The 15,717-nt window shown below is 53.0% G+C and overlaps 1 protein-coding gene across 1 annotated transcript in view; it reads left to right on the top strand.

Annotated features, from left to right (window-relative positions):
* LOC134523487 (heparan sulfate glucosamine 3-O-sulfotransferase 3A1-like) overlaps nucleotides 1-13,851 on the top strand; it is a 42,200-nt gene extending 28,349 nt beyond the window's left edge. Inside the window, exon 2 of the mRNA XM_063352447.1 lies at nucleotides 8,532-13,851. Coding sequence (XP_063208517.1) covers nucleotides 8,532-9,150 — 619 coding nt within the window. The 3' untranslated portion in view covers nucleotides 9,151-13,851. The remainder of the gene's footprint in view (nucleotides 1-8,531) is intronic.
* Nucleotides 13,852-15,717: the final 1,866 nt, after the last annotated feature.

Here is a 15,717-nt window from a genome sequence, read left to right as displayed (position 1 = left end):
GACGCGGCGCTGACAGTTTGGTGTCCAAGTCCCTGAGATGGTTGGAGCGGCTTTTCTTAAACGCTGGAGTGGTTAAACCGGCTGGTGGCAGGGAGCAGCGGTGCCTGGGGCACTCGGCATGCAACGGGGGGGTGCAATGGGGGGATCTGCTGAGGAACCCCCCCCAAGAGACCAGTGCAGCCTCTCAGTTGGACCCGCAGATTCCCTGATGCCCGTGCGATAGCCGCAGTACGGATGCCCAGATGGGCATGGCCACCTGCCTCATCCCTCTGTCTCACCCTGCCCCGGCTGGACCCTGGGACCCGGCTTTGGTTGCTGCTGTGGGGTTGGATGGGGACAGGGCAGATGTCTGGGGGGTTGGTCCCTGTGGCCCTGCGGGCTGCAGTTTAGGCAGAGGTTTGCAGCAGGGGTGCCGGCTGCGTCCCGCGTTGGGCTGTCAGCCGTCTCCTGAACTTCAGAGGGAGCTCACCAGGAAGGCGAGGAGGGAGGGACGGGAAGGCAGCTCCGCTGATAAGATGCTGCTTGACAGATACAGCGTGGAAACAGATGCTACCGGCTGCAGATGTAATGAGATACATAAATACCGAGACTTGCTCAAATAAACGCCAGCATCCGCCGTAAGAGCGAGCTCGGGAGCTCCCGCCGCCGCTGTGTGCAGCAGCAAGCGCAGAGCAGGCTGATTTGGTGGGGGGGGAGGAGACACCCTGCCTCTGCGACAGCATTTTATTCGGAAAGGTGGCATATTAACAGTGTGCCATGCTTATCCCCTGCAGCGATGCCCGCGGCACCCAGCAGTGACCATCCCTGCAGCCGCCAGCTCTGGCTTTTGGGGTATTTTCTAAGTGCGCAGAAGTAATGATATGCCCCGTGTGCTTTGGGAACTGCCCTTTCATCCCAGCACAGCTCCATCCAACGAGGCCCCGTCTTCATGCATACACTGATTTATTTTTTTTTTAAACCCCTCTGGAGTAGCGGGGGTAGGGGAGAAAGGCTAAACCTGTGTCCTGGGAGGGCGCTGGGCGCAGGGAGCGTGCCAAGGTGGCAGGAGGCTCCTCGGCGCATCTCGGGGGAGCAAATAACCCAGGGACCATTTACCGCTGGTAGAACTGCAGCAGTCCTGCCGGCCGCCTTTCCAACCACAGCCAAGGGAACAGAACCAGGATTATCCCCGCGGGCGATGCCCTCATCCTGCAGGGTTTGCAGTGGTTCAGTGGGGACAGAAGAAAACCCAAGGCCCCTGACTCCACCACAGTTGCTTCGTGAGGGTGCGGGCATCCTCTGGGAGGTGATGGTTGTGTTGCCGGTCCCCCGATAACACCTAGAATTTGCTCACTGTTATCTTTACCCAGAGAAAAATGCCTCGGCAGCAGGATGGGTACAGATGGGAGAGACCCACGGTCTTTGCTGTCCCCTCCCAGGGCCGTTGCTGCCCTTATTCCTGCCCATTCCTGCCTCTTATTTTGCGTTGGGTGGGAAGGGACCTTTAAAGGCTGCACCCTCAGCCCAACCCATCCTCTGTTCAAACCAATGGCAAGAGTCTCCCTTCGATAGAACATCAGTTGGATTTAATTTTACATGGAGCAATGCGATGAGTGATTTCCTTTTTTCCTTCCAGGCCTCTCTCTGCGCTTTTGCCACTCTCCTTTCAGCTTCCACGGTCCCGCAGCTTTTCTTGGAGATGTTCTTTTTAAATTTGTATCAGACTCTTGAAATGCATCTTTCCATTTATTGACTGCACAAAATAGGCAAAGCAGGAGGCTCAGCTAACTCCGACGTGCCCTCACAGCTCATCAAAGCACATTTAGAGCCTTGCTGGAGCTGCCAGGGCAGGCCAGCCCCTGGGCTGAGCCACCGGCCTCGCAGGAGGTGGCCTCATTCACCTCTTTAGGCAGCACTTTTTAATTTATATATCCATACACGCTATTGGTTACATCAAGTTATCGGTCTTGCCAGAGCATCTTTCTTGTCAGTCATCTCCTGCACACACTGTAAGGGTGCTTCTGGGAGGGGGGGGGGCTCGAGGGTGGGGGAAAGGCAAGGTTTGGATTTTTTTTTTTTTTTTTTTAATAAATTTCTGTTGCAGAGTCACTACTTGGAATGATTTGGAAGAAAAAGAGACACGGCGGTGGGGGAGGAGAAGGCAACTCGCCGCTGGCCGCGGCAGCGCAGGGAGCAATGGGGGTGTGAGGCTGCATCACGCCGCCGTGCTTGCTGTGCCTCAGTTTCCCCACCCGCCTTGTTCGATAGCTTCGTGCCGGAGAAGGCTCCATCTTTCCCCCGGGACTGCCAGCTCTGTTACGTGCCAGTCACCGTGGTGTCTGGCCCCTTCCCGGAGACAGAAATTCTGGTGGCATTTCTGTAGAGAAGTGCGAGGTGAAATAAGCTCCCGCCGGGGCAGTTAATTCCCTGCTCTCCTTGCCCTGCCGTAGCATCCGCCGTCGTGCCAGTCACTTCAGACATGACATACCGAAGGCAGCGCACAAGCCAGAGAGGCAGAAAGTGCCGTCAAGTGGGACTAAGGGGCACAAGAGTGCCAGCGCCGTCTCGGGTGCTGCTTGGTTTTTCGGGTGGTTGGTGGAGGGGAGGGGGGTTCCCTCAAGCCTTGAACGCTGCTGGCTCCCGGAGTTGAAAGAAATGGAATTTTTCTCCTTCCTCTCTTCCTCCCGTACATAAAGATCAGATAATTTTGCTCTAACAAGCCACTTTCATTTGTAACCGCGCTGTCGCTTCGTGGTGCAAAGGCGGGACGCGGGACGGGCGTTTGCTGGTGGGAGCGTGTCCCATCCTCCCCGTGACCTCGCGTTACATTTCTGGGAGCAGATTTGGCCCTTCCTTGCCGGAAAAGCTCTTCCGTGGGATTCGAGGTCCCACAGCTGATTGCAGAGCTGTTGGACTCTTTTGGAAAGAGCAGCATTTCTTTGATACGGTTTTTCCTGCGGTGACCTCTTCGCTGGCACTTCCTTAAAAACAACGCTTGCCCCCAGCAGAGACTTCCTTTCCCACCGCTGCTGGGGGCTGGGGCGCTCCAAACCCACCCAGACCCTGGCCGTTGAGTCCGGAGCAAACCCAAACTGCAAGAAAGCAAAACCCAAAGCAAGAAGTAACGGAGGGCAGGTTCCTTCTTTGCAGATCACCCTGAGGTGTTAATTCTTTGGCAACTGATTTCGAGCCATGGAAACAGGGAGACTCCTGGGATGCTTTAATACCTGCCTGGGGGGGGGGGGTTCCTTCCCCGTCATTCCTTTGCGTGTATCCCACTGCTTGGACCAGTAGCTCAGGCTACTGGCAAAGACAGAAAAAGCCCCCGGGGGCTGGAGCAAGGTGCCCCCCGGCCCAGGCTGCCCAGGGAAGGTGTCCTGGGGTGAGGGTGGGGGTAAGCGATGCCCTTCTGCTGCGTCTCCTAATCCCGCTGCAGCTTGCGGGCTGTGGAACGGAAAGATGCCGGTAGCTAAAATCACCATCCCCTTTGGGAAAGCCCAGCTGCGCGTAAACAGGCTGTGCGAAACCCCGGCTTCACCTTCCTGCTTCATTCCCATCCTTTATCCAGCGGAGAATTCCCGGCCCGCGTGCCCTTTGGGGGCTGCGGCCAGGTCAGCGGGAAGGCGGCCAAAGCCCAGGGCAAACATCGGCGTGTTGGAGCCGGGGATCTGCAGCGGCGGCTCCTCCTTTGCCTGAAGGCGGGAGGGGAGAGCACGAGCCAGCCCGGCTGGAGGGGTCCAGGGACACAAACGATGTCCCCGTGCTGCCCCTGCCATGCGGGTGCCCCGGCTGCGGGTGTTTCTACATCTCAGGACTTGGTGGACGGTGGGTTTGCGCTTTCAGGCCGTACCTCTGCCGTGTTTGCTGGGGTGGTTGCAGACCCGCTCTGCTCGTCCCTCCTGCTCCCAGAGAAGCTGTGGCGGCCCCGGGGACGGCTGAGGCTGTCAGGGCGAGCGTGTGCCCACACCTCGGCCACCCCCAGATTGCTGGTGCTGGGCCCGGGACATCAGCGCTTGGTTGAGCGGGGACTGATCTTTCTCCTTCACGATTCATTCACCCTGCCTTGGTCCCTGCTCCGGCACCGAGAAGCTGCGTCGCTGCAAGCTGCAAACCCCTCTTCCAGGCTAAACCTGTTCTCCTCCTCCTCCCTTCCATTGCAATCGCCATCTCAGGCAGGGCACAGACTCATTTTTCTGCTGCAGAGGAGCTCAAGGTAGACGTGGCCACGCTCTCAGATGGAGAAGGGTGTGCAAGACCCTGCAGCTGAGGCCCTGCGTCGGGCAGCTTGTTCTGGGTGATCATCTCAGTCCACCCAGCTGGGCTCTGAGGGGCGGCTTATTTAAAAAAAGTCATACTAGGCTTGCCAGGGAGAAGGCACTCACTTTCTGGGGTTAAAACTAGAGGAGATGATGCCCTTAGCAGATAATTGGGGCAGGTTTTACTAGAGAGCACGCGGGGCTGATGGCTGTAATCACGGCAGCTTTATTTATCGCTTTGGGTTGCGGTGCTGCGAGGCCTGATGAAGAGCCGCCCTTATCTGCCGACTTCAGCCTCCCGCCGGGAGAGGTCTGGACTAGATTTATGTGGGAAAGCTTTGCGGCAAGTCCATCCACACTGCTTTTAATGCCTTGCACACTGCGAAGGAGCCCAGGAGGGCCCCAGCAGGTCATGGCTTGGTCCATCTGGGAGCAAAGCAGCAGGTGGACTTCACACAGCAAACTCACCTTGACGTTTCTGGACCAAACACCGGGAGCTGCTCCCACCACTGTGTCAAACCCAGCAGCATGGGGCTGCTCCACTGCAGGGAACAGGCTGTCCCCTCCGAAAATCTCATTTCTGGAACAACCAATGCTTGTTTTCTCACTAGTCACCAGCTTCTCTTGCTGCTTGGAGTTGGTGGGACAGCAGCACAGGTCAGCTGAGGGAAAAGAGCTGCTTTAACCCATTTCCCATCCCCTGATGGAGCCGAGGCGGGTCCCCAGCACGAGCTGGTGGCAAACACCAACAACACGTATCATTGCATCCGTTCCTCCAAGCTGAATTTCCCCAAACGCAACCCTCGGGTGCCTATCAGGAGGGAGCCTGGTATATTGTTCTGGTTTCTTGACGTAAAGTGGTGCTTTCTTCCCCAGAACCGTGCTCTTGCTAAGAACAGGGACTCAAGATCAGGTGGCGTCTCTCTGGACTCTGGTCTCCAGGGTTGAGCCAACAGCCTGCTTGCCCTGCAAAACTTAACGTCAAGATTTTTAAAGGCATCATTGTACGGTCCATAAAGAGCTATAAAAGCCATACTAAACGTGACACCAAAGATCGGTTCCCACACCGGGAGCGTCTGAGGGTTGGGGGCCTGTTAATGGGGCATCCTGACGTGACACCAGCACTGAAGTGCTGATGGCAAGGACTGGCACACCAGGGTGCATCCCAGGAAATCATCAGGGGCACCACGTGCGTCGCTGGGACCTGGAACCACCTGGTGCTGAGCCCTGGCACAGCGTCACCCCCAGCCCGGCCCCCCGCGGCAGCCGGCCCTCCCCGGCTGGGAGCGGGAGGGTTTGCTGCAGCCGCCACGATGGAGGACGCGTCCAAACCCCTGCCTTACCAAAGCGAAGTCCTGCCAGGCCCATCGGGGGGGGAAGGGGCGACAGCCCCCACAAGCAGCAGCCCTGTGAGCTACCTCCATGGGCTTTGGCCGGACACGGGAAAGGCCACCTCGGACTCCGCTGCTGGGAAGAAAGTACGGACCTGGAAAAGGCCAGATATGAATATGCACACATAGCCGAAATGCTCCCTTTGAGGAAAGTCTTCCTCCCCTATTAAGTAATTAAATAAAGCCCCAAGCTCTACTAAAATTAAAATAACAGAATCCATTTATTCTGGCAGGGCTCACTGGTGGCTGCTCTTGCCAAAAACATTTTTGTGGTTCTTGTCTTTTCAAGTGGCTCTTTTGCAATAAAACCCAGATGCCATTAGTCCAGGGAGGCCTTCAGGCATCTGTTTACGTCCATGAAAGATGCCCTTTGTAATTAATTAATCTCCCAAAAGCTGCGGTAGCACATTCCCCGTGGCTCCTGGCGTGTCCCTGCCCGCCGGCCCTGGCAGCGGAGGTGCCTGCTCATTCCTGGGCGCTGAAGAAACCTTTTGTGCTGCAGCCTCGCCGCGAAAGGGGTTAAATCTCCTCCTTGGGAAGACACAGCGGAGATTTCAACACTTATCAAAACACAAACAGAAGTCAGCTTGCCTTCCCGCTGCCGCTTCAGCGGCTCCTGCTCTTGCTCAACAGCAGCTTGCAGTTGCAGGAGGTGGGGAGCAGCCGGGGACCCAGGGGGCAGGTGGTGGGAAAGGGGGGGTTCCACCCGGTTCCCGTGCCCTCTCGAGGGTTCAGGTGCTTCCAGCTGACTCCGTCGTCGCAGGGTTTCCAAACCAAAGGGCAACAACACACCACCTGAGCAATGCGGGCTCGGTGCACGTGGGGGGAGAAGGTGCCCTGAGACTGCCCTGAGCAAAAAGCCATACGAGCAGCTGCACCGAGCCGTCCAGCCCAGTGCCCTCTTCCAGATGGTGGCTGGTGGCTGGTATCTACAGAAGAGTGTACGAAAGCTGTGGTTTGTAGGGCTCCTTCCCCTGTTATCTCCTCCCTGCTGCGGGCAATTGGGGTTGGGGGCACCCTATGGCTGAAGTGGGTCTGGGATTCTCACATGTCATCGCCACCAACTCACTTCATCCGCCGTGAATTTGGCCAGGCTGTTTCTGAGCCATTTACACTTTCGGCCTTTGCAGCATCAGGTGATGGCAAATCCCACCGTAGAATTACGTGTCTGCTCGGCAAAGGCCGTCCTCACGCTGGTTTTGAACCCCCGTCTCCATCCTTAGTGTCAGCAGCGATTGCCTTTATCTCTTGGCATCCTTCAGGATGTGCGAAAGCTCTCTCACCCCCCTCAGCTTGTTTCTTCTCCAGCCTGAATGTCCCTAATTCAGGGAGTTTCACCCAAACAGAAACCTTCAGCAAAGCCCAGAAGACATTTGGCTTCTCTAGGGCCAGGTCTTTGCTCAGCCTCTCTGTAACGTGGTTGCAAAGAGGAAGAAATGCTTTAGGAAGGGTCAGTCGTCGCTGCCTCGTTTGTAACGTAACGACTCAGCCTGGGGTTTGGTTGTTATTGGTGTTTTTAGCTGTTGTTGGCTTTTCGTTGTTGCTTTTTTTGATAGATGAGTTTAATTTTGCTGGCATATTGCAGAGGTTTGCAAACCAGATGTTGCTGCTGCAGGACGGTGCGGGGCAGGCGGGGAGCAGTTCATCACGGCGCACGGGTGTCGCAGCCGCGGCAAGGTCAAAGACGAGGGGTCAGGGCTTGCTGGGGGGGGGGATGTGGGTCCCCGCTCCTTGGGACCTGGGGCCACAGTTGCCATGAGAACCGCTGGTGGCACGGCGGTGAACCTCGCCGGCGCTGCAGCCACCTCCCCATCCATCTCCCACTCCCACCCCGGGAAGGACCGGACTGTTGGAAGGAAACCAAGGAAAACTCTGCTGAGAGCCTGGAAGGGGGGATTTTTTTGTGTAACCAACTGATGACGGTGTGAATCACTGGTGTTTCGCAGATGCTGGCTCCTGTCCGGGGGTGATGTACAGGGTGATGCGATGTGAGGGGATGTGAGGGGATGGGATGGGATGGGATGTGGCAGGCAAGGGGGAGCAAGGAGAGGAGCTGGGAGCACCCAAGAGGAGCAAGCGGCCGTTCATATGGCTCCTACACCTTCCTGGCTTGCCTTGTTTCACACGGAGGAGCTCAGGTTATCCTGCGGCCAAATCCTGCGATCCTTTAGCAAATCACACCCGATTCCTGGCCCAGAAGGGCTTGGGGACTCTCAAGGGGACCGTGGGGCAGGATGGACCCTGGACGGAGCCCAAGCCCCTTCCCGCTCCCGGCTGGGAGAGCTTCCCAAAGCAGCCTGCGTGTAGGATTTCTTTGGGTGGAAGAAGGAAATTGCTGAGGTCAGGGGGCTGATATTGCACATTTTTATGTGACATCAGCGTGCTGCCACCTTGAAAATACCAAAAGATAGAGTCTTACATCCTGGCCCATGAAAAATCCCTTGTGGCCTGCAGGAAGGCAGTGTTGTTACTCCAGAAATTCACTGTTATTCCAGGGAATTTAAGCCAATGTGCAGGAAACCTCAGTGTGGGCAGGGAGGAATTTAAAGGGATAGGACATTAGGAGTGTAGAGATGTGCCATTGCAAGAAGGGAGGTGGGACCCCCCCTCAGGAAGCCCCTTAGAAGCCTCGAATAGGCAAAATAGGTTTAGGTCTAATTCTAGGGAAACCGGCAGCCAAAGGAAGTGGGAAATCAGGAGGGTGTTTAGATGCTTTGCTGAATCAGAGCATTTCGGCCTCCTGACGATCCATGCAAGGACGGGAGCAAGCTGGGCTGGAGGCCTGAGGCTCAGGAGCATCCCGCCCTTGGCACCCGGGACATCCCCGAGCACTGCCTGCGCTCGGCTCCCCCACCGCGCCCAGGGGCATTCGGCACTAACGTGTTCCCCTCTCTCCCTCTCCCAGAGACCTCATGCCCAGGACCCTGGAGGGGCAGATCACCATGGAGAAGACCCCCAGCTACTTCGTCACCAAGGAGGCCCCAGCCCGCATCTCCTCCATGTCCAAGGGCACGAAGCTCATCGTGGTGGTGCGGGACCCCGTGACCAGAGCCATCTCGGACTACACCCAGACGCTCTCCAAGAAGCCCGATATCCCCACCTTTGAGAGCCTGACCTTCAAAAACAGGACTACGGGCCTGATCGACACCTCGTGGAGCGCCATCCAGATTGGCATCTACGCCAAGCACCTGGAGAACTGGCTCCTCTACTTCCCCATCGGGCAGATCCTCTTCGTCAGCGGGGAGAGGCTGATCAGCGACCCCGCGGGGGAGCTGGGCAGGGTCCAGGACTTTCTGGGCCTCAAGAGGATCATCACCGACAAACACTTCTACTTCAACAAAACCAAGGGGTTCCCGTGCCTGAAGAAGGCGGAAGGCAGCAGCAAACCCCACTGCCTGGGGAAGACGAAAGGCAGGACCCACCCCGACATAGACCAGGAGGTGGTGCAGAGACTGCGGGACTTCTACCGGCCCTTCAACATGAAGTTCTACCAGATGACGGGGCAGGACTTCGGCTGGGACTGAGGCTGAAAAAAATAATTTAAGAAAAGGAAAATATAATATAATATATATTTTTTTTACATATCAGTAGAGAGGGGGGAAAATACAGAAAAAAAAATAATAGTTGTGCTGAAACATGACTTGTTCTGATTTATTTTGTTCTTTTGACACTGCTTTGTTTTCTTTCGGAGCTGAGGAGGTGTGTCCGCCCAGAAAAGGGGGCTGTGAACAGCAGCCTCGTCCTACTGACATCACCTGCAGCTCGGCTGCTTCCTTCAATGGGCCCAAGGTTTAGCGCCGTCTCTGTAAAAAAAAATAAAAATAAAAATATGCAGGTGCAAAGCTTTTAGATGTCCTCAGGTCCACCTCCAGAAATGACAGGGGTGCTTGGGGAAACTGGAGCTTTACTGGGAGGTCAGACAGATTTTGGCTTGCAAATACCACTTTAGACCAGACCTCATCACTTTTGACAAGGAAACAGAGGAGGCTTAATATCTAATTTGGCTTTCAAATCCTTACCTTGGGGGATTTTTTTTTATTGCATGAAACCTTTGGTGACACTTTTTTCATGTATTCGATTTTTTTTTAAGTTTTGCTCCCCCTAAATCAAGTTCTTTTCATCAACCAAACTTATTTTTCATCCTACAGAAGCCAAAACCAATAATCCTTTGTTTTGTTTTGAGACAAAACAGTTTTGGTAGCCAAAAGTTGAAAGAAAGCAAATGATTCTTTTTGACTCTATGATGAAAATCGCCAGGTAGTCAAAAGGCCTCATTCACAGGAGTTGGCTCTAAACCAGCGGTCCCCGTTGCAGTGTGCCCCCCTTTTGCTACGCTGAGGGAAAATTGCTTTTCCCAGGGGGGGCCCATCTGAAGGGATTTGGGTGATGGGCACAGAAGGTCCACACTGAGATGCTGCTGCTCGTGGTACACCTGACTCGAAGGTGATGGGGGACCCACCATCCCACCATCGTACGCACAAAACAAGTTCACAGTGTCCGGCGGGTGATATTTAAGCCATAATGAAGAACGTTTTAAGTTGGGTCAGTCTTAAAAAGGTGGAGAAAATGTTGTTTGGGGAAAAAAAAAATGAACAAAAATTACATCCAGAAAGGGGAGAGAATGAGGAGAAGACAATGGAAGATTTCTTGTCCTTTCATAAAGGAGAATCGAGGGGGAGGCAGGAACAAGAGCCCTGGGTGTGCAGGGCTTTAAAAATTGTCAGGCAAAACGAATCTCCTGTTTGCAATAACCAGGAGCTTTAAATTCTTTGCTTTGATCCTTATCGCCTTTTTTTGGCTGGTAAAAGTGTCTCAGCAACAGAAATCTATTAGCGAAGCAGGATCTTGTATTACTGTGGGCTCACTTATCTGCTGGCTCTTTATCTGCAGCATTTTCTGGAGTATAGGAGCACCTAATTATCGCGTGGTGCTGTATAAACACCACACAATGATGCTCCCTCTCCTGAGTCTTAACTTTAAAAAGCCCCTGATGGGGTAAAACAAACTTAAGTGGGGGGATCACCTGGTAATGCGGTTAGGAAGAAGCCTGGGGACCAAGTTCACTGGCTGCCTGCACGTCCGCCGAGATCTTAATAAAATCACAGCAGCGCAAAGATTTCAAGGAGTCCAAAGAGAATTGTATCTGAAAGTACAGCTTAACCCAAGAGGGAGTCATCTCCACCTTGGGCTGTCCTGCTTAGGAAAACAGCTTGGTACCTGCTCAACTTCATGGCACCAAGGTCCACTGCAGGGCTTGAGCCACATCCCCGCCTCGGCTGCCCTGAGCCTCCTCCCTCCTGCCCATCCCTACACACCTCCCTCCCTTCCCAAGGATGCAGAGTCCTGGGATCTTCTCATCCCCTGAAGACACAAACCCAACATGGTTTTGTACGCAAGGCCCACTTCCCAATGTAATTAAAATAACCTCATTAGTGTTGCAAGGCCCTTCTCCCACCATTGTTGCCCCAAAGCCTTACCTGAGCTCGGTTTTCCGTACCCCGGCTGGTGGAGCGGTGGTGATGGGCTGGTGGCACCACGGCCGGGCTGTGCTCAGCAGCGTGTCCTGGCATGGCACAGCTCAGCGCCACCCTTGCTCCTTCCACTGATACCTCCACCCCCTTCCTACCAGTCTCGTTCCAGCGTGTCCCATTTTAAGCCCCTTTTTGGCAACGTCCTGTACCACATCTGGGTAAACATCTTACGTCGTCGTCCTCTGCGAAGCCCTTGCAGCAGAAAGGCAGATGGGGGGGTCACAGACCCCCAACAGCCCTTTCTCTTACCTGCCTCCCTTCGGCCCCTCAGTGCTCATGTAAGAGAGGACATGAGAAAATCAGAGATGGTCAAGCTGCTTTGGCTTCATGGGGTCATGGTTCCTCCCAGCATCTCTGCAGCTCATTGCTGGAGCTCAAAGCTCCCAAATTGGAAGAAGTTGGAATAGCGCTGGGCTCTTGGTAATGGTCTCCCCAGTGGTCTCACTGGAAACGAGGGGAGCAATCTGCTTTCTGCCCGTGCCGGCCAGATCAAGGGAGAATGGGCTCAAGGTGTAGCCGAAAGGATGGGGGTTAACTACCGGGAAAACCTTTCTAATAGCAAGGTTTGCTGGGGCAGGAATGGGAGATGGCCACCATCCCTCCCACGCTCTCCTCTTCCGTCCCAGGGCAAAAGCCAAGGTGGCGGCGAGGACAAGGCATCACTCAACTGAAACAACCAAAACATCGGCACAACCTCCCAGTGCCAGCACTACCGAGGCACAAAAATCCGAGGTTTTTCCAAGCTGAGAAGAAGATTTAAGTATGCCATTTCTCTGGTATTTCAAGGAGACTTACGGTTGGGCTAATCTGTACATGCCTTTGACAAGTATAAATATCACTTAAGAGTATGATTTAAAAAAATCAATACAATTATATTGCTATTGTCTCTCATATGGTCACGTTTAGACTACTATAAAGCAGCTTTATAGGGCTACAGATTGTTCTTCCCGTATTGAACTAGCCAGAGCAACACCAAGCACCTTCATACAAATGAGTTTCTACAACTGCCACCAAATCACCGTCGTTAAATCAGTACCGTTTCGGTGTGTCCCCAAGCCTAACTATCGTACGTGCCTTTAAAAAAACTCTTCCCAGCACACTGAACTCCGCTACGTAGCCATATTTTCCCCAAAATGCTTGAAAGTTTTACTTCCGCTCGTTTCCGAGGGTTTGAATCCCTTGCTGCACACCTAGTAAAACTATTTAGGGCTCCGAGACCATAATTGATTTTTTTGATCTGGGCCATAAGTATTTTTGAAAAATCCCTCCGCGTATGAACAATGGCTTCTAAAAAGACGTCACGCAATCAAATTGCTTTGAACTCTAATAACATTTAAGCCTCTAAACTCTTTAGGCTTATTTTAAAATCCAGCCATGAAGTTTAGGCTATTTTAACCTGAGAATTGGAAGTAAACTATTGAAAACCGCACCCCTCCTAGGCCTACAGTATTGAGCATGTGTATTGGGGGGGGGGGAAGCAAAAGTAGCTATAAATAAAAAAGAAAGTGATCTATGAAGTTTATTTTTTTAAAAGCAGAAAAATCAATACATTACTGACGAGAAACTAATTAGGTGTATTAAAATTCTTCTGGTTTCAATAATCAAATGTGCACTGATGAAGCCTAGGCTTATATGCCACACAAATTATTTTAGAACATTTGTTTTAAAAAAGAACCCTTTATCTTTAAGGGTAAGGGTAATAATGAGAAGAAGCATCCTATCGATGCCAAGTGTCAAATTTATCATCGGGAAGAAATTTTTTACGCTGAAGGTGGAGAGACGCCGGCCCAGGTTGCCCAGAGAGATGGGAGATGCCCCATCCCTGGAAACACTGAAGGTCACGTTGGATGGGGCTCTGAGCAGCCTGATCTAGTGGAAGATGTCCCTGCTCATGGCAGGGGGGTGGGAATGGATGGGCTTCAAAGGTCCCTTCCAACCCAAACGATTCTATGATTATTGAGCAGACGCATCTCCTTCGCCCCCCATTTGCAGCACCGCACGGGTGGCCTTGTTCAACAGGCAGTGGGGCTCTGTGGGGCACCCCAGCCCTGGTGCGCAGAAACCCCCAGCATCTGGGGTGCTGAGCACAAGTATTGCCCCCAAAGGCTTCAAAAATCAGGTTTTTTTCCCCACTGACGGCACCGTGCTTTGGCACAGGCTTGTAGAGCCCGACTCAGGAAGGCAGTTGAACGGGAGACCTCCCTTCAGCCCCCTGCAGCGGCTCTTTGCACTGTGCTTCAACTGGCCACAGCTGGAAAATTTCGGAGAAATGGGTTTTTCTTTACCAGTGGAGTTTGGCAAGACAAAAACCGGCCCCTCTGCTGCTGTGAATCGCATCGTCGCGATTTCTGGAAGGGCAAGGTCCGGGCTGCCGCGTCCACGTTGTAGTAGTTGGCGCTGATTTGGTGCAGTGGGGAATTTAATCAACTCCTGAGGAAATGCTGCCACCCAATAATTTACACAGTTAAAAGGAATATAAACACCAACGTGCCATGAAGGACGGCGTATGAGACTCCTCTGCGTGCTATTCGGGGTGGTCTTTTGGGGTGCAGCACTAAGAAGTCAAATTTCCAGCAGTGATTTGGCCATGCCTACCCTGCACTGAGCGGTTTTTGACTAACACCGATCCTCAGCCTCCTCGGTTCTCCCCCGTACACACTAGCACACACAATGTTAGGTCTCCAGATTGGGGGGGGGGGGGGGGGGGGGGGAAATAACAAAATTGCCCGTTTTCTTAACCATTAAAAAAAAGACTTGTTCGCATATAACGGTTTCTGGGTTTTTCTCTCCTCCCTCCCCGTTGCTTGGTGATACTGTCATCCTTCTCCCTTTGGTGCTATTCCAGTATGAAACAGACTGATTTTAATTTAATTTAAGAATGAAAAAGCACACATTTAATAAAGTTTACGGGTACTGAGAGGCTGTGCTCTCTTTTTGCTGGCGGCAGCAACCTGGAAAGAGTGGGCAGGTTAATGAAAAAGGGGAAAAGACGGAATTACCCGTTTGCGTCTGATTTTAGTCTCCTAAACCTAACGCACCCCATGGCAGCTGGTGGGGGGCGGGCTGTGAACTCCCCAGTGGACCTCGGTCTTGTCGCCATCATTTCCATGACCTCCCATCTTCCACTTCACGTTTCTCCACGTAGTTTGATCGTATTCCTTTCTTGAGATTGCAAAACACCCTTGAAAAGTCAGGTCTTCTCGCCATTCCCCCCCCGGCCCTGCCACGTCCCCAGCGTTTCGCCACCGCGTTTGATGAATTCCTGCGTTCCCCCGACCTGGCAGGAGAGGAACGGACCCAACTCACGACACGTTGCGTGAAACCTGAGGTGGAAGCAATTCACCAAGAAATATATACAGCGGAGCAGCCCCCCTGTATCAGGTTTTCTGTGTGGTCAAGTAAAGTGATATTCTATTTACTTTTTTAGATGTATAAACAGATTAAGTCCCAGGGAAAATATGCTCCCAAACTTCATAATATTTTATTAAACCACTGACGTTTAATATAATCTTTTGGCTTCCACAGAAAAATGTTCCATTTCTTTTCTGAGCACCTTTGATTTTATTTTCTTTTAATTACCGTTATCCGGAGTTAACAATGTGGGTTTTGCACTCCACCCAGCAAGGACTATCCAGATTAGAAGTGGGGAATTTTGCTGAAATACAGCAATATCTATGTGGTGGTAAGAAGTCAACGACGCCTGGGTGGAAAACTCGGGAGAAGCCAACATGCAGAATGAATTCCCCTCCACCAGGCAATAACAAGGCTGCATTCCTCAATTCATAGCATTTATTACCTAAGACGTTGGCCAGCCATGGCTTTTGAAAAAAAAATGATACCTCCTTCATCTTACGCCTGTCCGCACCGCTGTGCCGGGGCTGGCGCTGCTCAAGCTCGCTCCATCCCGGAGGCAGCGCAGCTCATTGCTCCGCGGGGAAAGTTCTCATTAATTCGGGTCCGACACTGCCCTCAGGCTCAGCGCCGCACCGTGTGAACACAGCTTTGGATGCATCGTCTCTCCGGGTGTGAAGTTGCGAGCGAAGGCCAAAACTGTGGTGAGCCTCCAGCGCACCGCTTGGCCTGGGATCTTCCACATCTGATGACCGAGAAACGCCCTACGGACAGCCCGGCTCACAGGGAAAGCTGCTGGCAGCCAAGGAGACCTCTTCCAGAAAGACTCAGCACCTCCATTTCAGCATCGTTAAATAGGAATGATAATGGTAATAATAATCTCATGGTTCTTAAGACAACTGTGTGACTCCTGGAGGCCAAATTTGCTGGTGGGAGTGTTACCTGAGGTCCTCAGTGCAGCAGAGGAACTTCAAACACAGCTTTATCAGCCACAAGTACGTGCTCACCTGCCAAACCTCTTTGCTATTTCCTCTCCTTCAACTCAGAACAGTCCTGGTAGTGGAGGGTCCTTCTTCATAGACACACCAGCATCTGGCCTCTCCGAGTTCCTCCATTAACGCCGGCGCAATGGTGATGTTGCAGACAGGATTAGATGTGCTCAGCCATGGTTTCTCCAGCTCATTTCTTTTGTTCTTTCACCAGCAGCCG

Source organism: Chroicocephalus ridibundus, chromosome 14, assembly GCF_963924245.1.
Source record: "Chroicocephalus ridibundus chromosome 14, bChrRid1.1, whole genome shotgun sequence".
Lineage (NCBI taxonomy): Eukaryota > Metazoa > Chordata > Aves > Charadriiformes > Laridae > Chroicocephalus > Chroicocephalus ridibundus.
The sequence above is the reverse complement of the archived record's forward strand: the minus strand, read 5'-3'. Positions and strand labels throughout refer to the sequence as shown.